This window comes from Porites lutea, chromosome 5 (genome assembly GCF_958299795.1).
Source record: "Porites lutea chromosome 5, jaPorLute2.1, whole genome shotgun sequence".
Classification (NCBI taxonomy): domain Eukaryota; kingdom Metazoa; phylum Cnidaria; class Anthozoa; order Scleractinia; family Poritidae; genus Porites; species Porites lutea.
Genome location: NC_133205.1, coordinates 31,808,687 through 31,833,650, shown reverse-complemented (window position 1 = coordinate 31,833,650; position 24,964 = coordinate 31,808,687). Strand labels below are relative to the sequence as shown.

The window sequence follows — 24,964 nt, the reverse complement described above, 5'->3', positions numbered from 1 at the left end:
AATTAAGAATTTGTTCATGCTTAGCGTGCGTATATCGAGTTATGGATGCACGCGGGAAGTTTGGAGAGCACGAAAGATGCGTAAGAGTTGCACGAGGCGATAGCCGAGTGCAACTCTAGCTTCTTGAGTGCTCTCCAAACTTCCCAAGTGCATCCATAACTCGATATACGCACAGCTAAAAGCATGAGCAAATTCTTTTATAACATAGCTGACAAAAATGCTTCCTTTTTGATTAACTGCAAAATTCTCGTAATTCGCTACACAATAACAAACGGTTCTATTGGCTGATTACGAACACGCCACAATCGTCTATTTTGAATGAAAATGTTCTTTCTGTAAAACCATAGTTAACTATTAGTTAACTATGGTAAAACTGAGAAAGAAAATTTGCTTCTTTATTCGTTAACGATCAATGGAAACTAAGCAGAAACAAAGGTAAAAGAGTCTTAAAGTTCACCTAAAGTCAAAATTATACTTACATGTTCGTAAGAAGTCGTGGAGTATGGTTTGGATTTGCTGAAAAGATGTTTACGTTTTGCTCGGCGAAATCAAGAAAACATGTTTTTAGCGAAGACTGTCATCCGTCTTTAAACTTATATTCATTTACGAACATTGGCCGGTCATTACGGCTTCTTGAGAAGACCTGGCAGCAGTTGTTTTAGTGAGTAATAAATTTATGTCTTCTTGTGTAATTTGTGTTGTTATTGCGAGAGAAATTTTCCTGCTTCAGTCGGATTGTCCGGAGATAACAAAAGTGCGTAACAAATTTAAAAACAACAATAAAAACGGAAATTTTAACCTTAAATGTTGTTGATGACCAGTTGGTGTCTGTTCTGTTCCCAGTGAATGTCTTTCGGCCAAAATTTGCTGCAGCTGGTCTTCCGACAAATTTACGAAATGCGCAACTTGCGAGTTTTTTTTAATTCGGCTTTATTTTTGCTGCTTGTTGGATCGGGACCTAAAAGATCAATGCCGATACAAAAATTTGGCAGTTCTTCGCTGATTTCTTCCATATTTTAAAGAGAAGGAAAACTGCACTGGTGGAAGACGACAACTGTACTTTGCAGCCAGATAAAAAAAATGCTCACGTCATCTTATTTACGCATGGGCGTGCGTAAATAAAGATTTTGTTCATAGCGGCTCAATAGGACTTATATAGGGCAAGCACGCGCGCTATGTTATAATTCATATTTGGCTCCGAGGCTTGGGGAATAAAACAAAAGAAATGTATTTTTATTCCCCTCGCAGCCAAGTATGAATTATCGGTCTACTATTTAGGCATAACGCGTACTGTCCTATTAATGCTAAAATCAGGACAGCTGACAGCTAATCAGATTTGAGAATTTGTTATAGTTATGATTAACATTTTAATTGCACCGAGGTTTCCAATAAAAACGAGTTTCAAAGCCAAGAGACTTAGAACAAAGCTGTAAAATGGCTAATTTCAGCATTCTTTTTATTATGCATCAACACGGTAGCCTTCACGCGGCAAAAATTTTCGTACAAAAATAATTATTACATTTGAGAAAATAAAATTGTGGCAATTCGCATTATTTTTTTACTTTCTATTTATCTGACGCTATTCAAAGATTTCTATAGCCATCTCCCAGCCTCGTTCCCAGGGTCTTGCTCCCCAGAGACCCTGGGAACGACGATGACCACCCTCCCCTCCCTCACAGGGTGAAGACTGACACGTCAGTTTACATATAAATAAATTTTACGGGCTGTTTAGTATTTCTTACAGTCAGTTCACTTGTCTTTTCTTGATCGCACACGATCCTGTAAAAAAGGAAGTGACCATAATTAGAATGACAAATAACGTGTGTAGAACTTGCTGTTTTGTACATTTTCGTTCTTTCACAAAGTTTGCCAGCTGAAAAAGAGAAAGCCTTTCTGGAGGGCAGTCAAAGGGGCCCTCGCGCCCGATTAGATTTACAAAAGGAATTAACAAACCTTGATTCTAATTGATGGATGCACTCTTGTAGCGGCCATTTGAATTTTAAACATAAGGTTCGTCCCATCAATGGTGGGACGAGGTCTAATATCGAATATTTAATCAAGTCCAAAATCCCATCTCTCGTGTCGCTTGTTGGTTCCCGAGGATTTCAATTCCAGACCTCGTACCCATTGACCGCGTATTTCATATTCAAAATGGCCACGGCAGACATCGATTACTGGACTGTATTTCATATCCGCAGGTTTTTAAAGCACAAAATAACCAGTTTGAGTTACATACCTTACGCACCTCTAGCTCTTTTCTGGCACCGGATAGTACTTTGTACGAGCGGGATACTGATGAGAAACAACAACAAAAAATCGTCAACTACAGTAATTCTCTTTAATTTAGACGAAAACAGAAGGGACTAGTTCTTTCTGTTCACTTTTTAATAACGTCCTATACAGTCGAATCCCGCTTAATACGGCCACCTCGTTATTACGGACCCTTTTCTTGGACCCTGGGAATAAAGCTCTTACATTTTGTCTAAATTCAACCCTCTTAATACGGACGTTCTATCTTGGAAGTTATCAGTGCAGTTTTTTTAAAATCAACACTTCCATTCAAAGTACTGTAAAATTCCAAAAATAAGCCCCTCCATGTATGAGTCCCCCAAAGCGGTAACGCAAAAAACCCTCCGTTAAATCGCCCCTTCAAACATAAGCCCTCCGGGGGCTTGTAATCGGAAAATTGCCCTCAAACACAAAGTAAAACAAAGCGAAAACGGTAAATTTACTTCCAACAATAAGGCTAGCCCAATTGATTTTGAAACGAAAATTTCCCTCCCCAGACAAGCCCCTCCGAATATAAGCCCCTCAAAAAGGGACTCTGAAAAATATAACCCCGGGGCTTATTTTCGGAATTTTACGGTAATTCAATCTAAATTTATATTGCTTGTGACAAAATGACAATAAAAGACAAGACCACTAGCATGCAGGATTGTATGCTTGGATAGAGGAATTAGTCCTTGGAAGTCAAGCAGGCGTAAGAGAGAAACTCGGCTCTAGGGTAGAGACAGAACAGGACAAGAAAGTAACTCATTTCAAGTTGGAACAAGCTGTATCAGAATGCTGTAGGTAATGCTAAAAATAGATACTATTAACATTTTTTCGCGTTAATTTTACAATTGCTTAAATTGCAATTATCACTGCGACGATCATATCTTCATTTAAATTTGTATTTCCGCAGTTCACACCATTTTCATTCCATTATCTATTTGTTTGAGAAGCTTGTAACTAGAAATGGAATTTATCATTTTTATTGCATAATTTTTTAAAAAAGAACGTTTTTAACGAAGCTTGTTTAATTTGTTTTAGTCCTGTTTTCAGATTTATACTTGAATCATTTCTTCGCGTCAAGGTTAATATATAGACTTCAACCTAGAGTGAACTTACTAAACGAGTACTTTGATTATAAATTTTAAGGTCCTTTAAATCTTCTCGTAGGTTACCCAAGTTTGCTGCTTTAATTTAGGTTAGTTTAATTTATAGCGGTACAGTTTATACACGGCTAGTACAAACACTGCACCAATGACAAATCATCGTCGCGGTTCTCACCGTTGAATACAATACTTACACTGCTCACATATTTCCGCCCGAACGTTCTCCTTGACTTTGTTTGTCCCCTGAAGAAGGAGAAAATCCCAATTTAAGAATAGTAGACATGACAGTTTCAGAAAAGTTCACAAAATAGAGCAAGATCAAAGAGAGAGAGAGAGAGAGAGAGAGGGAGAGAGAGAAAGAGAGAAGGATTGACCCGTTGCATTACAAAAATGGGCTCGTTTCTCGAAAGACCCGGAAACTTTTCTGGCCCGAAGGCAAATTTTAAAATCAAAAAATGTTGAATAGTAGCACAGTTCCTAGCTCACACACCAGTTAATTGAAAGTTTCACTGTATTTTTTTCAAACAGATTAAAACTTTGATCTTGCATGCAAACACAACAAACACAAAACAGATTTCCGAGCCCGAAAAGTTACCGGGCTTTCGAGAAACAGGCCCCAGAACGAAAAAATCCCAAATTAAAAGAGGATCAATCGCGGCGATTATTCACTTCTTGATCCGCTTTGCTGACGGTCGCAGTTTGCCCACAATAAGGAGCTCAAGATCTAGAATGTTATGTAACAGCTTTCACGGACGGAAATTGAAGAAAAGAAAAGAAACAATTTTGAAGGACACCAAAGATGGTCCAGGCATTCAACGAGAAAGTTTTGGCAACAATACTGACTCACAAGTTTTGTTCGTTATTGCAAGCTCTGTAACCTCCCCTTTAATTCCGCATAATTCCCCACCAGTGTTGAGGGCAAATACATTCTCAAACTTGGACTAGAAAGAACTTTCACCCAAACTGGTTTTACGGTTTCTGACAACGCTGTTTGGTTATTGGTTAAAGTTAGTCAGGTTATGGCATTGAACAGTTTGTTAAAAAAGCGTTTAATTCTATATCAATCATTAGTCACACACTGACAAGCCCATTTCAGTAGTTTAACTAGTAACTATGGTTTAAAAGTAATGTTAATCACAGAGACAGTTAAACGGGTTCAGTTGGTTAAACATGATTAATCGTGTTATTTCAATGAAGATGTTTACCGTGAACACAACCAAGGCAGCTGGGTCTTTGAGTTAGAAGGCTAGACAAAGAGAAAGAATATCAAGGAGACAGATGAAGGGTAAATAGAAAATAAGGCGAGGCAGAAGACCTTAAAAAGGAAAGCAAAGTAACTACACCTATAAAGGCGGTCTTCGTGATCAGATTGTTATAACAGCCGTGGTGTCGTGTGGACACACTGGCGTATTTGCACAGAATTATTCCCTTGACAAAAAAGTTGGCTGAGCTACAATTTAGATTTTATAAGGTAACTCAAGAGACATTTAAAAAATTATTTTGTGTACAAGATTTTATCCACACGAAAAAATACCTTTTTATGATTGACTCTGGAGGTCAAAGGTCCAATAGCCCACGTTCGATATATCAAAAATTCTAACAAGACTGGGAGGCTTCACGGACAAAATTGCAAATTGTTCACGACTCCATTGCCTCGCAATTCCCAGAAGAGACTTGAGCACAAAGAAAACCAAACCAAATATAGAAAAATGAGTGAAAGCCTCGAAGTCATGTTAGAATTTTAATATATCGAAAGAAGGCTACTGGCCTTAGAGGGTCCGAGTGTGGGCTAGGTCGGTGTTGTGTCGAATTGCACTATTGCTTCTTTTATTGGCTGCAGGAAACTGGGTAGAAATTCATCCTCCAAAACAGTCCCATAATGCATTTCGACAGAACGCAGACCCAGTCTCAACCTCAAAAACGGCCAATAGAGCGACAGACTTGGCTACAGAAAGTTTATGGTGGTTTTTAAAACCAGTATGTAAGGATTTCCGATTATTCCATAGCGTTTTTAGATACAACAAAGTCACAGTGGAGAAGGAAAGAACGCAAAAGAAATAAGAAAAGGCTGGCAAACTAAAACTCAAAGGCGAGATGAAGAAAGACGAAGACGGTGTCTTTTTTGTTATATTTTAAATTTGAACTCGATTTTCTTTGCGTAGTATGGTTAGAGATAAGTTAACAATTAAGGTAAATACTGTTTCTTGCTGAACGATATTGCAAATTGGGACTTGAGGAAGGGCATTTTGGGAGTAACTTTCAGGTAGTGAGCTTAACAGGTATTAATTGTTAACTACAAACGCAAAGCAAAAAAGCCCCCTTTCCTATTCCGCGTTTTAACATTCTTTACTGCACATAGTTGAATATGGTACTTCATGGTAGAAAGATTCACAGACAAACAACATACCTCAAGCCTTTCACAAGCTCTTTTAATTAAATCTTCTTGTATCAGAAGTCGACGTTTTAACTTTGCAATCTCAAGCTTGAGACTTTTATTCTACAGAAGAAAGCAGCAAAGACGTCATGTACGTCGAGGGAAAGGTACAGACGGGTAATAAATTTCGCGTGTTTTGATTGGCCACCGTAACTCGGCGGTCTATCCTTGGCTATCCACTCTCTTGGGACGGAAGCCAAAATGGCGTCTTGTTTCGCACCAGTTTCGGAAGACGACTCGGAAATTTTAACTTTCTTGGTAACAACAGGTACCAAGAAAGCAACGTCACTTAAAACTTAAAAAGTTCTTACCAAGCGACGTCTTTCATTTACCAAAAATATACATACATCTGCATATTTTTTATCCAGGGTCGGTACACAGAGCAAGAAATATACCGACGCTTTGTGTCTCGGTAAATGTCACAGTTATTCACTTCCTCTTCGGGGGATTATTGCATATTATTTATCGTGCGCCTTCATATTATCCGGCTAAGAATAAAGCTACGTATTATTTACCTCTCCTTCAGGTTCCCCAGATGCAGGCTTAAAAGAACTGGCTTGAAGTTCGTTCAGCAGCGTTTTACATTCCAACACAATTCTTAAAATATTTTCCACATGTGACAGGCTATTAGTCTGAACGAAAGTAAAAAATAGGACAAAGTATAGTAAATAAAAAAGCATTTTCAAAATTCAACCAAAAACAGTACCGCAAAATTCCGAAAATAAGCCCCTCCATGTATAAACCCCCAAAACCGGTAACGTAAAAAACCCTTCGTTAAATCGCCCCTCCAAATATAAGCCCCCCGGGGTCTTGTACTTGGAAAATTGCCCTCAAATACAAAGTAAAACAAAGCAAAAACGGTCAATTTACTTCCAAATATAAGGCTAGCCCAATCGATTTTGAAACGCAAATTTCCCTCCGTAGATAAGCCCCTCCAAAAATAAGCCCCTCAAAAAGGGCCTTGGAAAAATATAAGCCCCGGGGCTTATTTTCGGAATTTTACGGTAATTAAAAACACGATTGAAATAATCCGCAAACGCAGAGAATGGATGGAATAAAAGGCAGAACAACTGAAATTCCCTGGAGACTGGGATGATATGTGATGTGGCCTCGCTAAGAGAGATTCAGTCCGGCCACGCACCCCAAACTAAATATCAGTAATCAAAGCCCCCACCTACAGATCACAGCACATTTTCTTTCCCGCCGAACACCCTTATAGAAGCCCTGGCCCTTGTCGAAACTTGAACTGTACAATTTGCAAGTCTACAAGTTTGGTATCGTTTTGAAAGAATAAACAAACTCGACCGCGATTACTCGCATTGACATTTTTTTTCACTTGTTTAGCCCCTGAAATACTACGTGACCGATTGCATTTATCCCATCAATCCTAAAGCGTGCGCAAAGATGGCGGGTATAATGAATAAGGTCACTTTGAGGCTGCGCAAGAGACTGGGTCCGTGATGTGTCAAATTGCACTATCGGACTGTTTCGGGAGGCGCCATCGCTTTTTTGTTGCCTGCGCCGCACACGAAACTAAACCCTTTTTAAGTCCGTCTGCGAAACAGCGCCGAAATCCTTTTTCTGGGCCTCCACCTGTCTACAACGATTTGAGTGCGCGCCATGATTGGCCTGTTAAACAAGCTATTAAAGATTTGCCAATCAAGATAAAAGGAAATTCAAAATGCACTTCCGGTAATTCATCGAGTCCGTTGGCGGCCCAGAACAAGGATATCAGCGCTGCTTTGCAGACGTTACTAACCGACGTTAAATTACGTCTGCGACGCAGGCTAACTGCGAGTATAGTTATTAAAATCCTCCCCCCCAAACAAACCCATGGTACTACTGAACTCAACACAGCACCGACCGAGTCTCAAGTGTAACCTAAACATGGCCAATACTTTTTTCATGCTTCTCTTTCGTGACTGCATAGATTTATACCCAAGCAGTTTGTTAAAGTGACACAAATCACCTGAGTGTTCGACGCAATGTTGTTGTAAACATCGGTAGCGAATTTATTGATTGCGTTCAATTTCTGTAGAAGTAGATTTACGACTCCTTGATCTTCACCGGATGAACTGGCATTGTCTAATTCTGTAGAAAAGAATAACAGTTGGCAAACTTAGTTGATGAAAATGAAGTATAATGAAGTGTACCTGGAGAGTCTACAATCCTTTATCTTAATACATGTTTCGTCGCCGTTTTTGGTACATGGCATACCTGAAGCCCACAATATTTTAAGCAACAAAAAGAAAAAGGTTGCACTTCTGTTCGCAACTACGTGGTGAAAAAATACAAATTTTTGCCACAAAATTGCATAAAAAAGAGTTTAGTTTCCAGGGAAGGAGAACGCTTTTGATTCATTACAAACAACAATGAAGAAGCCTTGCTCGCCCGTGCTCACCTCTAACAGAGCTTACAGATCCAGTATCGTCCCCATCCCTACCCTCTGAGAAGTTCAGTTGTCGAATAACTGTGACTTGCGATCTGCTTGGAGACTGGGACGGTGAACCGAGAGGTCGTGCAAGCTGCTCCTCGAGTTTGAGCCGCAGTGCATTGTTGGTCTGAATGCTTTTTTCAAGCTGCACTCTAAGGCTGCGGATTTCAGCTAACAGTAGCGACAAGGAGTCTTGCTGTAATTCGCTGTTAGGGCTTCGCGGTCCTTCACTACCGTAACTTTGTCCTACAAATAGGATGACAAATGTTTCACCTCCAAAGACAACTAATACGCAGAAATGTACCGTGAATATTACAGCAACAAGGAGGGAGAGCCTGGCCACAAGCTTGTGAACAGTCACAATTGAACCACCCTGATTTCACGAGACACTGACACAAAAAGGGTGAATCCAAAACGTGGACCAGACTTTTTTTTGTAGAGGAGATTTTTTCTACATCTGGGTAACATGATTATAGGCTATAAGGCATATTTGGTACGCACAGTTGAAATCTTATCATACACAAAAAATTATTGTATTTAAATTTTCAGGACGCCGGGCTGATTTTTGTTGATTTCCAGCAAACCCAACCTGTTGCTAACTCACAGAGTAAACTTGAAAATCGTTACCCAACACAATCGTCCCCGGCAAGTCGTTTTCGGCATTGGAAAGCAAGAGATGGATTTAAGATGGAGAACATTAACATGGATAAGAGATGACAAACTTGCAAGTGGCAGAAGGCATGAAGTGGCTCTTTTTAACACAAACAGAACAACAAAACATACCTTCTGTTTGCGCTTCCCTATTCCTGCCTTGAACAGACAGTTTATAGAGCTTCTCGTAAACGTTCAGTTCCCTTCTGAGGTTTTCTGATACCTTGGTACTTTCCTCCAATTGTTGACGGAGCAAATTTATTTGTTCCTGGTCTCTGAAGAGAGGAAAAATGACAAAGGTATTAAGATCATGACGATACACCAACATGGATGCCTGAACTAGACGAAGATGTTCACGTCCCAGGCATCAGTGGCAGTCTCTGAAAGTGAACGGAAAGGGATCTGGAGCCGAATTGCGTCCCGCAATTGTTTCTGGGATGGTTACTGGTGACGTGCCGGTCAGCTATTGGCCAATTTTTTTTCCATTCCCTAGTAACAGTCCCAGGAGTCTTTGCGCAAAAAAGTTAACTCGGCCCAGTTTCCCTCTCGTTTCCAACGTGGCGAATTACATTTAAAGCAGCGACCAATCAGAAACACCTAACACATCACACTACAAGTTCTCCTGCTATTCTTTTGCTCTTTTTAGCAATGTACACATGTTCTGTCTCTGAATTCTGATTGGCCCACTGCCGATTATTCACTCTTGACGTGACTGGCCAAATTACTTTGGTATCATTTTTAAGACAGTGATCGACTTTTCTTGCTCACCTGGTTTTCTCTTGCTTTAATCCCTCGATGGTTCTCCGTAACTTCTCATTAACGCGATCTTTTTCCAAAATTTCAGTCCGCAGCGTGTCATTTTCCCGAATGAGAATAATCCTATCAGGGCCACTGCCAGTACCTCCCGCCTCCCCACCCCCCTCAGACAACAACCGCTTCTCTAGTTGAGCCCGCAAAGCGTCATTGGTGCGAATACTGTCCTCTAGACGCAGGCGCAATTCTCTCATTTCAGCCACAAATCCGGCCAACAAGTCGTCTGTTGATTGGTGACCGGTGTCTTGTGTCGACTGGCTGTGCAGTTTAGAGAACATATTGTTTTCGTTCCTTAGAGTATCGTTCAGTTTTTCTGTGTCTTTTAGTTTGCTCCTCAGCAGCTGGTTCTCCCCAAGGAGCATTCTGTTCATCTGGTGAAGCTTTTCTGTCGCTTCCGGTGACGATGAAATCGAAACCTAATAAAATAAAGGGGTAACTGGAAGAGCTAACTCAAGGAGGAGTTTAAACTGATTCTTTCTTTTTAACACATTGAGCATATTGTACCTTGCCTGCGTCGCAGACGTTTTCTACGCCCGACCAGTAATGTCTGCGAAGACTGAAGCGCCTCTAACCTTCTTCTGGGCCCCCAGTGGATTTAACGGATAACGGGATGAGCTTTTGGAATTTCCCTTCAACCTGACTTTATTGCAAATCGACAACGACAACGGGCCAATCATGGCGCGTACTCAAATACTGATACACAGGTGGGGGCCTAAGGACAAGGATTTCTCTGACTTATCTAGAGGTTTGGTTTTGTCTGTGGCGCGGGTTAATAGGCCCTTTGCAGCTAGCCATTCACGTGGTACAAAACAGCCGTGCTTGAGAGCAAAAGCCGCACTGGGAGAAGACAAACAAAGAAAATTACCATTTCAAATTATGTATGGACTCCTGTGTATGTCTTTTGTTTGTCTTGTCTCAGTGCGACTTTTGCTCTCCAGCGTGGCGGTTTTGTACCACGTGAATGGCTAGTTGCAAAGAGCCTATTGTATCATCTAATCGTAAAAAAATTTTTAAGACTGAAAATTTTCTTGGAGATGATGATCCGATGCCTTTAGATCCGTAATGGGGGCAGTCAATCACATTCGTTTATCGTAACTGGTCCAGCCATTTAAAAGCTATCTTCCCTCTTAGAGCGAGAGTTGACTGCATATTTATGTAACTGAGTTTCTTCTTACAAAAAGAAGACAACAATAGCATTTAATCGCACATACCGAGCACGATGTAACCAACGTTGCTAGGTAGCGGTGAAACAAAACTAATATTCTGCCTGAAATAAACCGAGTTCTGGACTCAAACTACCAATAGTGATTGCGAGGAAATTTTTTCACACGCAAAATTTTCAAAAAGGATAAATTTACTACAGTGGAAGCTCTCGTGAGGGCGGGACACCCTCGGGATGACAAACAAGGTGCCCGTAACTGGAATTGGCCGCTTACGGGAATGTAAAAATACAGAGTTTGAATGGGAGTTGAGTAAAACGGGGTTTTGTGAAAGTGGCTGTAAGTACAGCTGTCCGCTTACGAGAGGGTCCGTTAGGAGAGCTTCCACGGATCAATTTCTGTTGCTAGGAAACTGCCCACCTACCCCTCCCATACGCTAACATTAACACTTCTCACTTAGGGCAAAATGTTGGCTTAGGGGAGGGGTAGGTGGGCAGTTTCACAGAAACCTAAATTGACCCTCTGTCACTGTACTTAATTTGTTTCCAAGCACTCTCTTATGTTCCCTACTGTAAGACTCGAAGAGAAGGGTGTCTGGGATCGAAAGGCAGACTTACGTGTAATGGGCTCTTAGCGTGTAATCCAGGACTAGTTTGTGTTTCTACATATCGTCTGGACGCTGAGGGACTGGCGGATGACTTGAAAGAGATTGGTGACAAAGCTATTGACTGCATCTCCCCTTTGGACTGAAGTCTGAGCTCTAAGGTTTCGATTACTTTATCCTTCTCCTCAAGTTCGTGTTGTAATCTAAATAATAAAAGCACAATTTATCACATAGGGAACCTAGCCTTTCACACAGATAGAAAATCTGCCTAGGACGGAGTTGATTACCGTCTGTGTTAACCGTTAACGCGAAATCGAGTGGGAACGAAAACTATGAGTTGCTAGGGGAATAGTTTTCAATCAGTTTATAATCAGAGAGTTTTGGTCCAGAAAAGGGGTCCCTTTACCTGATTAGGGTAAACAAGGTGTATTAATGGCAATGTGAAATGGTGAACTGACACTGAAATGCGTATGCTAGTGCACACTGCTCTAAAACAGGTCTTTTGCTTGAAGACAACTTAAAAAAAAAATGGTTATGAGTTGACACATTTGCACCTGGTGATTATTTAAGCTAATGGCACTATACTTGAACAATTATTTGTAATAATGATTATGGTTTATAAATAATATTTTCCCAAGCTCTTTTCATCACTTGAAAGCAGAGACATTTTCTGCAGGACTGGGGGGGGGGGGGGGGGGGGGACTAAAGATACTTGCTATTCCATGTTAGTACAATTTTGACCACAATACAGGCAACTGATCTTTTCGACAAATTGCCTCTGCCCCATTGTCAATAACAGCAAAGCAAAAAGCAAGACGAAACAGACAAATTCTTACTTTTCAATCTCGTTTTTCATTGTTGCTGAATGACTGAGAAGCTCCGCCAATTGCCTTCCTAGTTGTTCATTCATCATTTTCGCCTCTCTTAGATCGCGCTGTAGTCTTGACACATCCTCCGCTGATTTTCTCGTCTCCTTGAGCTGATCTGTCAGCGTTTTATTCAAACGCCGAGCGTCTTGTAACTCTTTTTGTAACTTCATAGCCTCTGTTCTTACGCCCTTCATCTTTGAGATGGACTCGTTCATCTCTCGAATACGCGAACCAAGCGAATCATTCATTTGAGTCGCATTAAGAAGTTCGTTCCGCAGTCGGTTAACTTCGTCCTCGTATCGAGCACTTTCGTTCAACTGTCGTTGAAGTTCGTCATTGTGCTGCAAAGACTCGTCGAGCTGCAGTCGTAGTTCAAACATTCCATCAGTTGATCGTGACCTGTCGTGAAGTCTGTCCCGTTCGCTCTCCAAAAGTCTTTTTAATTCTTCATTTGTTTTAATTCCTAATTCATACTCCTTCCGAAGTTTCTGAAGTTCTGTCATTTCGCGTGATTTTGCCTCAGGTATCTGTTTCGCCCTTGCTGCCTCCTATGAAACAAAACAGTTTAATTATCACTTAATAAGTAAACCATAATATGCATTTCAAGGGCTGGCTAAGCTGACGAAAAGAAATCATGATTGGGAGCGGTTGGCCGAGAGGGTTTGGTGAACTAAATCCAAGTCCTCACTGCTGAATATTTACTTCCGTCTTAGTGGATTCTAGTCCTCGCTCGTCCACGCTCCTAGTTATTTACTTCCGTTAAGGCCCGAATACCTAATCACACTGTTCCAGAGTGTGGCACAGAACCTATCCCGCGTTATGTGATGCTCCACTTTTAAGACCGGCACGGCTCGGTGCAGCTTCGCTCCGTTACAGAAATCGCGCCGAAATCACCGTTTTTATGTGTGAACAGAAGCCTTAGCTATCCGGTATGATTTTCGTGCAGGCCCAAAACCTTTCCGGTATAGTGTGATAATACCTAAAAAACAAGCAGATAAAAACCGTCCGATATAATTCTTGTACGGTGGAACCCCGTTAATACGGTCACTAATGGGCCAAAAAAATTTGGCCGTATTAACGGGGTGGCCGTATTAACGACGGTTTTTTTTTTAAAGAAAATGTACGGCGGTTTTTGACAGGCGGCCCAAAAAAAGTGGCCGTAATAACGAGGTGACCGTATTACCGAGGTGGCCGTAAGGCGGGGTTTCACTGTATAGATAAAACTGGTATGAAACTTCTTACTTCTGAGTAAATATGGTAAACGGTAAACGACAACTAAAGGGAAATGTGGTATCAGAATACCTGCATACCCGGCGTCTATTACGTGCAATTTTCTTTACAGACACATGATGCGTCCTTGATTGATTTTATGTCTCATCAAATAGTTGATTTTCCAGACATATGTCGTTTGAAGAAAGAACAATTATTTGCAGCTTTAAACTTTCGCACATACGTTTTGGTCTATACGGAAACGAAAAAAGCGATCTTGTGACCCCATAGATATCGTTCTGTTGTGAGCAGTGGTAAAGGTAGAAGTTTGAACCCGTTTGAAGTCTTAAACGAACTCGTGTGGACACAGCCGGCCTTACAGTTTCGACTGATGATCATAATTCGAAAGACGTAAATAAGTCAGTTTTCAAAGACATAATGCCTAACAACGCTGAAACGGTTTTTAAAATAGAGGCAAAAAGAGAATTCCGAGTTTTGTCCACACTTCCTTGTTAGCGTTCATTTGTTTTTGCATTAATAACATTCATTGCTATTTATTCTACTTAGCATTTTTGATATGGACTGAGAACAGAACAAAATTCATACAATTGAATCAAGACAGTCTTGTTGTCTTTGTTTTAAAACTTGTCACGAGAACAACAAGCGTGTTAATTACGTTAAAGCAATCTTAGACATACTGTGCTAAAACCAAACAAAGCAAGAACAATAATATCGAAAAATGCAAATGCGCATACAAAATTAAGGAAATCTAAATGAAACTTTGTGTTGAAAGCACGTCAAATATAAAACATCCTGCACCAAACATGGATTTCGATTTAAGTTAAAACCCCGAAATTGTCTTTACGACCAAAAATAACTGAATTTTGATTAAATTTAGTTACGCATTTGAGAATGTAAATTAGCAAAAAAAAAAAGGTTTCGATGTCGCCTTGACATCATTTTCAAATGACAAAATTAAAATTCGAACTGACTTGTTATATACGGTGTGAGGTGGTGACAAAATAAAACAATCAATACGTTTAATTTCTAAACATTCAAACTATGTTGTGCGGATGGACACTCACTGAGTCTTCTGCTTCTTTGTTAATAATATTTTATCACTTGACAATGACGAAATGGCGACATCAAAGTTGTTGTTGTTGTTTTTTCCCCACTAATTTTTATTCTCAAAAATGACGCCAAATTCTAAACAAACTCGGTAACGCGAAGCAGACCAAGCAAGTGTGATTTATGTGAATTATTTTGTAGGATCAACGAGTGACGGACTCTTGCTGCATAGCGACCAACGCGTTAAGTTTATTTACTCACAAAACTGTTAACAATGACTGCTAAAAGATAACTCCTTCAGTGGATGCAATTATACACTGCGTAAATCAGTGGCTACAGCGCAGTTGAATGAAAGTTTGTTTGGCAGGGCTGGTAGAAATATATACAAATCAGGACTTTTGATCAAAAAATCTAGCATTGTGAGTTCCACTGGCGAAGATCGGAACGGAAATACTTGGAAATCATTTTCGTTTTGTCGTGATATCACAGTTGAATTTCACTGCAAATGCTAGTCACTGAAAGATTCACAACTCGAGAACAGGACAGACAAGCTGAGAGGAAAATAGAAAAACAAAACTTGGCTCCAAAATAAACAAACGCGACAAAGCTTTTTAAAAGAACTAAACAACATGCATAATCTTTCTACTTACCTGTTCCTTCAACTGACGAAATTCCATCTCCTTCTCAGTCAAAATATTCTTATACTGTTCATTCGTTTGACGACTCTCTTCTAATTTCTGTTCCAGTTCCCGAAGTTTTTCACTGGACGCTTGTGCCCAATCCCTAGATGGAGAAGTCTGTGCCCCCATATCTGAGGCAATACGGTTATTATTGCCTTGAAGGCGCCTTAACTCGTCCAGCTCTTGTTTCATCAGTTCCAACTCTTGTTCGCGTTCAAGAAGTGCGTCGTAGTTACTGCCGTTCAAACTCGAAGCGTAAAATTCTAATTTAGTGTTCGCGTCTGTAAGCCTTTTCTCCAGCTCGCTAAATGTTCGCGTTGTGTTTTCCAACTGTGTTTGTAGAGTGTCTACTTGTTCAGTTAATTCTCTAATTCTGTTGTCTTTATCTGTCAGTGTCTGCGTATTTAAAGCATCCATTTCATTTAGTTGATTCCTCAGCCTGATATTAAGCTGACTGCTCTGTTTGAGTTGCTCTTTTAGTTTTTCAATTTGCTAAGAAAACCAAACACAGTACGTTAGAAATAAACGAGATCAGTACAAACTAACACAGCTTCCTAAACAGCAAAAACAAAGTTGTTTTTTTTTATGTTATTTACAAAGCAAAGACAGTCTGCGCGAGGGATAAAGAGAAGTCCAAAACATGAAACTCGAAATTGGCGCGTTAGAATTGCGCCAGTCAGATCTCCGCAGGTACCTCTTAAAGGGCTCCATATATTTCTTTTTGAATTGCCTTTTTATGTTTTAAAACCTATACTCAAAGAGATAGACTGGATCTAACCATGCTTATGTTCAAAGATGAGGCAGGTACACAAACGCAAATGGAAACTACATTCGTTCGAATGTTAAGTTTGAAATTTGCACTACCAAATTCAGTTTAGTAATTAGACTTTGCGTTTATTTTTTAAATTTTTTAGGCCTGGAAACCCAAAATGCTGCTGCGACCGAAATTATAAGAGTTACTGCTTGCACAACGTCAGCACATAATAAAAGACTTAAAATAACGACGTAGGCCTTTCGGGAATTCAGAATGAAAGCAGAGTCGAACTACGCACGCATTTCTTACCTGTTCAAGTTTCTGAACATTTGACAGTGAACTCGACGTTGAGTCTGCGTTGTCTCGCCCCACGCCACTATGCCGCGGTTGTAACTCATTTAAACGAGCCTGTAATGATGCATTCCAGCGTTCACTGTCATCAAGTCTCGATTTCAGTTCTTGTATTTCCCTTTGATAAGCAGCGTCATAAGGAGATGCTGCAAGTGGGCTTGCAACTTTCGGGGTAGCAAGTTTATCGTGAAGTTGAGCTCTAAGTGAGTCATTCTGGTGGATTCCTTCTTCAAGCTTTGCGCGAAGAGATTTCAATGCCTGCATTTCGTCGTTGATTTTCATGTCGTGTCTTAAAAAAAATTACAACATTAACTCTTTAGGATGATGTAAAAGCAGTGAAAAAAAGTTAAGGTGGTATAGTTAAATGAGGCCAGTGGAGTTTCTAATTTACATCTGTAACGTCTGCCTGTACAGTTTCAAGAAGAAAGAGCCTTATTAAAGTTTGGCCGCTCAAATCTTCAGTGGTGTTTTACCTGACGAGTTTCCGACTGGTGCTGATTTGTAAATTATCAAGCTGCGCATTAAAATAAGGCATAAGTACACGTCACAACAGAAATTGAAATAAGATTGTAGACGATGGGTGAAAAGGAGAAAGCGGTTTTTCCGTCATCGCACTTGTCGCTAGTTTTAAAATATCATCAATGTATTTTTATATCATCGTAGTGACTGCACCTGGTTTGCCCAGCATGCTGTGCACCCTGAGCCACCTGTACCAAGCTGCTGTACAACACACGCTCATTATCCAGGATGTCGTTGAGACGTTTTGTCTCGGAGACCTGAGCTTCCAGTAACTGCTGTAGTTGAAGAACACCAGAATTCTAACAAGATACAACGGTTTTAAATCAAACAATTGTGATTGGCTAAACAATCTCACGCCACTTTCTCAACCAATCAAGATTACTAAAACTCAAACCAATCGTGACTTTCCCGCGCTTAGCGTCGGCTACACATACTTCCAATGAGTACTGGTTCATTGGTTCACCTGGAACTCTTGTGATTGGTTTAGGTTATTTCCAAGTTCCAAGAAACCTCACTTTCAAGATGAGGCCACGTGTAAAACCTTCTGGAATAACATTTCAAAACAAATGCTTCACAGTGATTGTTGTTTTAAAACAGAGGCCTAAGGGAAATCCAGAATATTACTAAGGTTTTGGTTTCACGAAATTCATTTAAAACAATACAAAAAAAATTAAAAGGAGAAAAAGCAAAACAAATCTATGGAGGCACTTTCGATGGCTACAAATTAGAGAAACTAATTAAATAAAGCTCCAGCTGTAAAAGAGATGACCCCATAAAAAGAATGCCCAACCCTTTTCTCCCTTCCCTCACACCTTTTTACCTACATGAGAAGCAAAAAGATCTAAAGAAAACAAAGGAGTTGCAAAATAAACACACGCCTATTTTTAATATCTTTCACAGCAGTAGTACAAAAGGAATTACAAGAAGGAATTCCATGAGAAAAATACCGGCAAGGAACATTTTTATCACGCAAGCCTACCTGCTCTTCAGTCCCAACCCCAACTCCGGGACTCTCCCGGCGAGGCGACCCAGCCATCTGCAGTCGGGCTTTTAAACTGTTTACTTCCCGGCGGAGTAAGTTGACCTCCTCATCTCTGTAAGAAGCCTGGCGACAGTAAAGTAAATTTTAAAGAAAGTACGTCCTATCCCAATCATACTGGATTTCTGGTAACAATGTTACCGCTTAATTGGCCTGGTGAAAGATTCAAGCCTTTCAATCCGTTTTTTGTACCTCTTTCATGTCATATATTTCATATTTTCCATCATTTTTTGGCAATTTTTGTGCCTGTCATTTCAACGGGTAAACTTTTTAAAACACAACGGGATTTCAATTCCATGTAAACTAGATGAGATTTTGACTTTTTTGTTGGCTTTTAGTTAACATAATAAATTGGGAGACACTTAACATTACAATTTAAAAGGAAATGTACCTGATTATCAAGTCTTCTCTTGTAGCTTTCCAGCTGTTGTTCTACGGAATTTTTCAGATCTTCCGTCTCCGCAAGTTGCTGTTTCAGCAAATTATATGAGGACTGTAACGATCAATTTGAAAATTAGTAAAAGTCCCAAAGAGCAATAACTTTTAAAACAACCACATATAAAACCACTAGTTACTTAACATCATTCGCGGCATCAAACGGCATTAAACATGAGGTTGATGCCAACTAGAAAGACTCCCGCAACGGTAACAAGAGGGCCACCCAATCACTCAGCTACCTACACCAATTTCTGTCTCTTTACCATCCGCAAATGTAAAACATCACAGAACAGAACCACTATTATTACAAAACTTTAGCTGATGGAAGCATTTTCCAACAACAATTCTGGCATGCTTTGAAAACTTCTACTCGAAATTCGCAACTGTTAAGCGCCCATGTATACTAATACTCCTCGCAACACTAATATTTCACTGTAACTGTAACAAATTAATGTCAAATAAAATAACAAGGAGGTAGAAGGCGGATACCGTTGAGTCGATATTGGAGATACAATTCGATATTGATAACATGACTGTATACACTAATACCATACAAGGTGCACATATGGGTATTATACTGTTCTTTGTACTGTACCTCAAGTTCTTGAGCTTTTTTCTGGTAATAATCAATATTTTCTTTCATGTCCTTCAGCTGCTTCTGTTGATCGTCTTGCATCTCCTGTAAAGAACAAACTAAAGCTCAGTGCTCAACATTTGAGCTTTCGTTCTTTACAAAAACGGTTACCATAGAAGAGTTGGGGCCTTCAGGGAACTTGTGATCAATTTAGGTGTCTAGGAAACTGCCCACCTACCCCTCCCCTAAGCTAACATTAACACTTACTTCACACTTAGGGCAAAATAATGGCTTAGGGGAGGGGTAGGTGGGCAGTTTCCCAGAAACCAAAACTTATCTGGAACTTGCCTCATTTAACAACAGATAACCGCCTAACTGGATATTTACGTTAGGCTGTGATCAATTGCACTCCATCTTCTCATAATATACTAGAAAAGGGGTCATATCACCTTGTCACTTACATGGAATGGGAAGAGTAAATTTACAAAAGATATAATACATTTTCGTCTTCAGAACCCCAAGGTTTATAGAGCCACTTGAGCCTCAACACGTGAAAAAAAAAACAGACTTATCTGGGAATGAGGACAGGGGATGCGATGGGAGCCGATTTCACAAAACTAGGAAGCAAGTTGTAAAAGCATCATCTCATTACTGGGTGTAGTTAAGGTACTTCTTATCTCCATGGTTACCTTAATAATTTTATCCTTCATCTCAGCAGCCTCGTTCATCATTTCAATGTTGTTCAATTTAACCATCAGCTCTGATTCTAACTCCAAGTTTGATTTCTTAAGTGCAGCCTGGAAACGGATTAATTTTGATAAACCAAAAACCAAAAAAGAAAATAATTACCCCACCCCGTCCCAAATATACACACTCGCATTTTCTCAACTCTTGACTCTCCAACCAAATCCACTTTTCTTTATTGTTTATTGTCTTATTTTTATTTTGCCAAAAAACACAAAATATACATATTACATTTTAAAAACGAAGCGGCTTGTGTATAGGACCACCTTTGATTATTTTCTTCGCAGAAAAATAGTTTTCAGTTCCCCCATATGGGACTTGGCTAGCATGTAATTTGCACGACAACTGAGAAATATAAAGGGTGGTATTCCCTACGAAGGATAGCCCTTTCAAAGGTAGACGTACGAGTTCTTGGTCTGAGGTAATATTCTCCGGCTACAAAGATACAAAGAGAGAAAGAAAGAGAGAAGAGGAGGCCACTGGCGAGAGTAACCTACGCTGGCTTGTCAAATGTGTTTTTGCGCGCTGGGCGCCAGCTATACATATCCCTTCGTTTTGATTGGTTCATTGGTCTGTCTAAGACTGTTGTGATTGGTCAACGTGATAAAATTGGTTTACAGAACGTAAATGTAATTATTTAACTCACCGATTCTACAAGCGCTTGTTCTTTACTTTTTTGTGCTTCCGCCAAAGCCTGATGCCAGAAGGAAAGTAAACACTCTTGAGAACTAGTTCAAAAAAACCTAAAAGTAATGGAAGACGTTTATTTACCTGCGTTTGTTCAGCAAACTTCTGTTTAAGCTCCTAAAAAAAGGAGGGAAAAAAAGAAACGCATAGTTACTTACACCAGAGTGCAAAGCTATGCCAAGCCAAATTAATCCTAACTTTTTGATGGATTGTCGATTAAAAAAAATCATTACCGCGTAGTTCTTAGGAACCCGTATGAACAAGAGACTAATTAAATACAAGAACAATGGATACCTCCAAGTTGGGCAGATTCTGTAATCTTGAACGAAGATTTTCATTAGCGGCCCTGAAACGAAATATGATGGGTGCCATTATAAGATTAAAGAAATTCTTGGGTCGAAAGCCTTTTCTCAAGATAGGTATGCAGTATATACGTATATTCAACTATTCAAATGGGGTGGATTCACGCTACCAACTGCCTTCCTCCTCGAGAAAAGATTGGGATTAACGGAGGCTGAGAGCGGCTGTTATTTTCCCCCAATCCTCCGTATCTGCAACTCCCAGTTTTGAGGGGAGAGGGGTCAGGAGAGAAAGGCCTTTAGAGTTAACAGATAAAGCAACTTAGCTACGCTGGATAACAGATTTATACGCACTGAGCTTGTTTCATAAGTGCATCTCTTGTTTGTATTTCCTGCTGGAGATTCTCGAATTTCATCTTATTCTGAAAAAGAAACAGGCGACTTCATTAAAGAACCTTAACGAAACCTAAAAATTTAAAACAAAATTACAGTTAATGAAACATAAACGAACCAAATCAGTTCCAGCAATGCGAAAAAGTAAAATGCTACGATAATCTTTAATGTGCAGGCTACTCCACCTTTTTATCGATTACATAACGTTTGAAACTATAGTAATAATAACCGACCAAACCAATTATGACAGACACTCTCAGAAGACTCAAGCTACCGTTTTGCGCTAAACACTGACATCTCTCCCTGCAACTTGACCGCTTTCATATATTACCACGCTTGCCATGAATGGCCATTTTCTAGCCTCTCTTACCATTTTAGTCAGGCGTTCATCAAATAATAAAATGTATAGGAAATTTAAGATTAACCTGCTCATCTTCGCCCTGTAGTTTCCTCAAGTTGTTTCTGTAGTCTGATTCCAGCTTCTTTAAGGACTCTGAGAAAATTACAGCATATTTTACCAACCATTATTAGTGGTGAAATAAACTTGAGAATTCTAGGGGAGTTGGACAAAAATAAAAGGGTGTGTCGTGGTCTATCTGTTAATTAGGGAAATATTGTAGTCTGTTTGTTTAACGTATCATGTCTCTATAATTTATTGTTTAGTTGTTTTTCCTTGTGAACAACACCAACAACAAGGTTTATTTGTAATGTAAATTACAAATGACTTGTCATAAAAAAATATATATAGTAGTTTGTCAACCAAAATAACAAGAAAGCAAGACTAGTAGGGTGACCATCATTTGACCATCATCTGCCATCTGTGTTGACCGCTGTCCAAAAGTCAAACCGGTAAATAAACTCTCACCAGTACACAAGTACAGATCCAAAACAAAAGAGTGCCGTGTGCAAAGAAGCCTTCCAGCTACAATACGCGCGTTTCACTGTTAGCCGATCGCTTCCCTCACCATTTGTCATATCGCATCACAAAATGTAGGCTAAGTGTAATTCTCGGTGAACAGCTAACATACCGTCTTTCTTTTGTACTTCAGCTTGCAGTAAACCGATGCTTCTTCTGAGTTCCGCCTGAAAGAAAAACATATGTAGTACGACTTTCTTTTCAAGGAAAGATGCAACAGACCCAAAAAAATCCGTTACAGACCAACCTCACTATGCTAACATCCCCCATAACCGACCACCCACCCAAAAGAAAGATTTTCCTAGTAAAAGTCAAGTATGTAAACGAACATCTCTCATAAGTGACCGCGGTGACCACTTCTTGGATGGCGATTTTATAATTTTACTTTTTTTTATCCTGTTGTAAGCGACCACTTGACGCATGATCAGTATACAAGCAACTTTTAGTCACAACACATGGCACTACTCCGCGTATTGTTCTCGTAAATTAGAAAATACCCTACAGTTCGACCTTCATAAAAGACCACTAAATGTTAGCATTTTAGAGTTTCGCCAACAGAAAGTTCGTTTACTTGAATTCACCAAAATTCACTTTAAGCACGTCATAATTTCTATTTTATCCTTGGTTTAAATTTTGTGTCCTTTTCTTCGTAAATATGGTGATATATAATAAAAGATTCGAACGAAAGAAAAGAAACTATGAATCCACGATAAAATGGTATTGCTCCCTTTCAAAGCCTGGCACGCAGACTATTCATTATCACGAAGAACTGAGAATTTCGGAAGCCGAGAGGGCAACCACTGTTGGAAATTGTATGTTCCCTAAAAAAAACATTAGTCCAGGGCCGAGTTATTCAAAGCTGGGTTAAGATAACCCAGGGTTAGTGCGAGATTAGAATTCAGATTTGAAAGCTTAAAAAGTATTTCAGCTTTAATTCTTTTTGTCGACAAGTTGATGATTGGAAGCTCTAAAAATAGCACAGAAAATTATCCGAGAAAATGCTTTTGAACACAAGAAAAAAAAAACCCTGGTAAAATTTAACCTCGGGTTAAGCGCTAATCGGCCTTCGAACAACTGGGCCCAGACGATCATCACGAAGTTAAAAGTATTTTTTACCACTTCAGCAGGGCTGGGAAATTTGGACGGACTTTTCACAGAATCCTAGAAAAGAGACAAATAAACGCTTTAAAGTAAATTGAGCGGCAAAAGGATTGTAACAGAATTGCAACAACAACAACAACAAACATCAAGGTAGTTACTCGACTGGACACTGGGGTTATCAGACTAGATAGCAGGACTTGCTTGTCAGGCCCCAGTTGTTAAAAAGGTATAGATAACGCTATCCATCAGATAAATTGGTATCCAGAGGATAGCGCACTTGCTTTCCCTAATTATTATCCAATGGATAGTGATTTATCCGGTGGATAGCGCTGTCCAACGTTTGATCAATCGACGCCTGATTTTTCGGAAGTACCAAACGTAAATGCCGCCGACTTCATTGTTGCGGGTACTCCTCAATTGTGACCATTAAGAATAAAGATGTTTACTTTAAGAACACTTTCCCGTGGAGCTCTTCACAACGTTCATGGTACATACTGTTTCAGCTTTTGGGTAAGTGATTCCACTGCAGCCAACTTTCTAGAGGCTACTCGGCCAACCCGAAAGGTCACGAGTCGGGAATAGTTCCTAAGATCCATCTCAGAGTGTCGGTAGCCCCGGACAAGTTCGTTGCACTCTATCGAGATATGCTGATAACGTTGTTCATTACGCGGCTCAGGTTGGTTTCAACTTTGAAATTGTATTTGGACATTCACTGGAAAAAAAAAAGACTCAGTCGGTAAACTAACCTGCAGTGCTTTCAGCATCTTATCTTTCTGTTTTCCGCTCTCCACTAAGCCCTTAGAAGCAAAACGAAAAATGAGAGACGCTTGTGATATCAGTTCGTCCTTTACCAGGCGCATTTGAGGAAACCAGAGAGTGTTTATAAAAGTGTAGATACATCATAGCCGTGCGCGAACGTTTAGATAAAAACTTCTGAAAATAAGAAAATCGTGTTTTACTGGCCCTACTTGACCAATCTGGGCTCTTTCTCTTCTAATTCTGGGCTTTTCAAAGCGCGCCATATTCCATTTGGCAGCTTTTGTGATTACAAATAATTAATGATGTCCAGGCATTCTGCGCGATGTTAACATTTTTAAAGAATTTCAAACTTAACATTAGGTTACAGGATAGTATTATCAGTAGATCGTTAATAAAGTTATCCGAGGTCAGTTCTCGTTGTCATTAGTAGACTTAGTAACTCACCTCAATGGTTTTATCCTTGTCGCGTACGGCCACTTTCAGCTTATTAACGAGCTTGTCATGTTCTTGGGAGGCCCAAGCCTTACTGTTTTCAAGAGCCTAAACAAAAAAAAATACACATCATACTTAAATCCTTGAATTTCCTTCACTTTAGCACCTGACTGACTGTTGAAAGATTAAGATCCTATGTAAGTGTTTGCGCAAAAGAGGAAAGTTATTCACTGTAACCAGACTTGTAACGTAGGAATGGCCCTTATACACGATTACGCCAGACTAGCAAGCCTCATTTGTAAACAAAACTTTTTGCATGTTCACTCTTTGTGCGTGGGTATTCTTTTCAATTCTACCGCCTTGAGAATTCATTTAGGCAAAACGTTACAACATTAAAATTTCAAAACGAGACTTGGTGGTGAAATGTGCTCGTCTGACGTAAACGTGCATCAGGGCCATTTCCAAAGGTAAACGTCTTAAGCCCCATCCACACATATCAGGATCTTTTTGAAAACGGAGAGTTTATCTTCTCTGGGATGTCATCATCGAACACATGTAAAAAGACAGATTCAGACTTTCCTCTTCATTCCCTTCATAGTGCATCTAACTGTAAGTGTTGGTCATCTCCACCATACTTTACACAAACTCGACCTATTATA

At 39.8% G+C, this 24,964-nt stretch overlaps 1 protein-coding gene across 1 annotated transcript in view; it reads right to left on the bottom strand.

The window, feature by feature from the left end:
* Nucleotides 1–1,227: 1,227 nt before the first annotated feature.
* The window catches only part of LOC140936542 (uncharacterized), a 53,145-nt gene continuing 29,408 nt past the window's right edge, over nt 1,228–24,964 (bottom strand). Inside the window, exons 31-57 of the mRNA XM_073386033.1 lie at nt 24,318–24,413; nt 23,861–23,911; nt 23,130–23,174; nt 22,126–22,180; nt 21,523–21,590; nt 21,059–21,126; nt 20,700–20,751; nt 20,490–20,522; nt 20,365–20,412; nt 19,664–19,771; nt 18,996–19,079; nt 18,354–18,455; nt 17,903–18,028; nt 17,077–17,222; nt 16,363–16,693; nt 15,270–15,791; nt 12,310–12,890; nt 11,487–11,676; nt 9,665–10,125; nt 9,029–9,171; nt 8,213–8,491; nt 7,781–7,902; nt 6,327–6,443; nt 5,785–5,874; nt 3,572–3,620; nt 2,246–2,292; nt 1,228–1,779 (exon numbers count right to left, since the gene is read on the bottom strand). Coding sequence (XP_073242134.1) covers nt 1,750–1,779; nt 2,246–2,292; nt 3,572–3,620; nt 5,785–5,874; nt 6,327–6,443; nt 7,781–7,902; nt 8,213–8,491; nt 9,029–9,171; nt 9,665–10,125; nt 11,487–11,676; nt 12,310–12,890; nt 15,270–15,791; nt 16,363–16,693; nt 17,077–17,222; nt 17,903–18,028; nt 18,354–18,455; nt 18,996–19,079; nt 19,664–19,771; nt 20,365–20,412; nt 20,490–20,522; nt 20,700–20,751; nt 21,059–21,126; nt 21,523–21,590; nt 22,126–22,180; nt 23,130–23,174; nt 23,861–23,911; nt 24,318–24,413 — 4,044 coding nt within the window. The 3' untranslated portion in view covers nt 1,228–1,749. The remainder of the gene's footprint in view (nt 1,780–2,245; nt 2,293–3,571; nt 3,621–5,784; nt 5,875–6,326; nt 6,444–7,780; nt 7,903–8,212; nt 8,492–9,028; nt 9,172–9,664; nt 10,126–11,486; nt 11,677–12,309; nt 12,891–15,269; nt 15,792–16,362; nt 16,694–17,076; nt 17,223–17,902; nt 18,029–18,353; nt 18,456–18,995; nt 19,080–19,663; nt 19,772–20,364; nt 20,413–20,489; nt 20,523–20,699; nt 20,752–21,058; nt 21,127–21,522; nt 21,591–22,125; nt 22,181–23,129; nt 23,175–23,860; nt 23,912–24,317; nt 24,414–24,964) is intronic.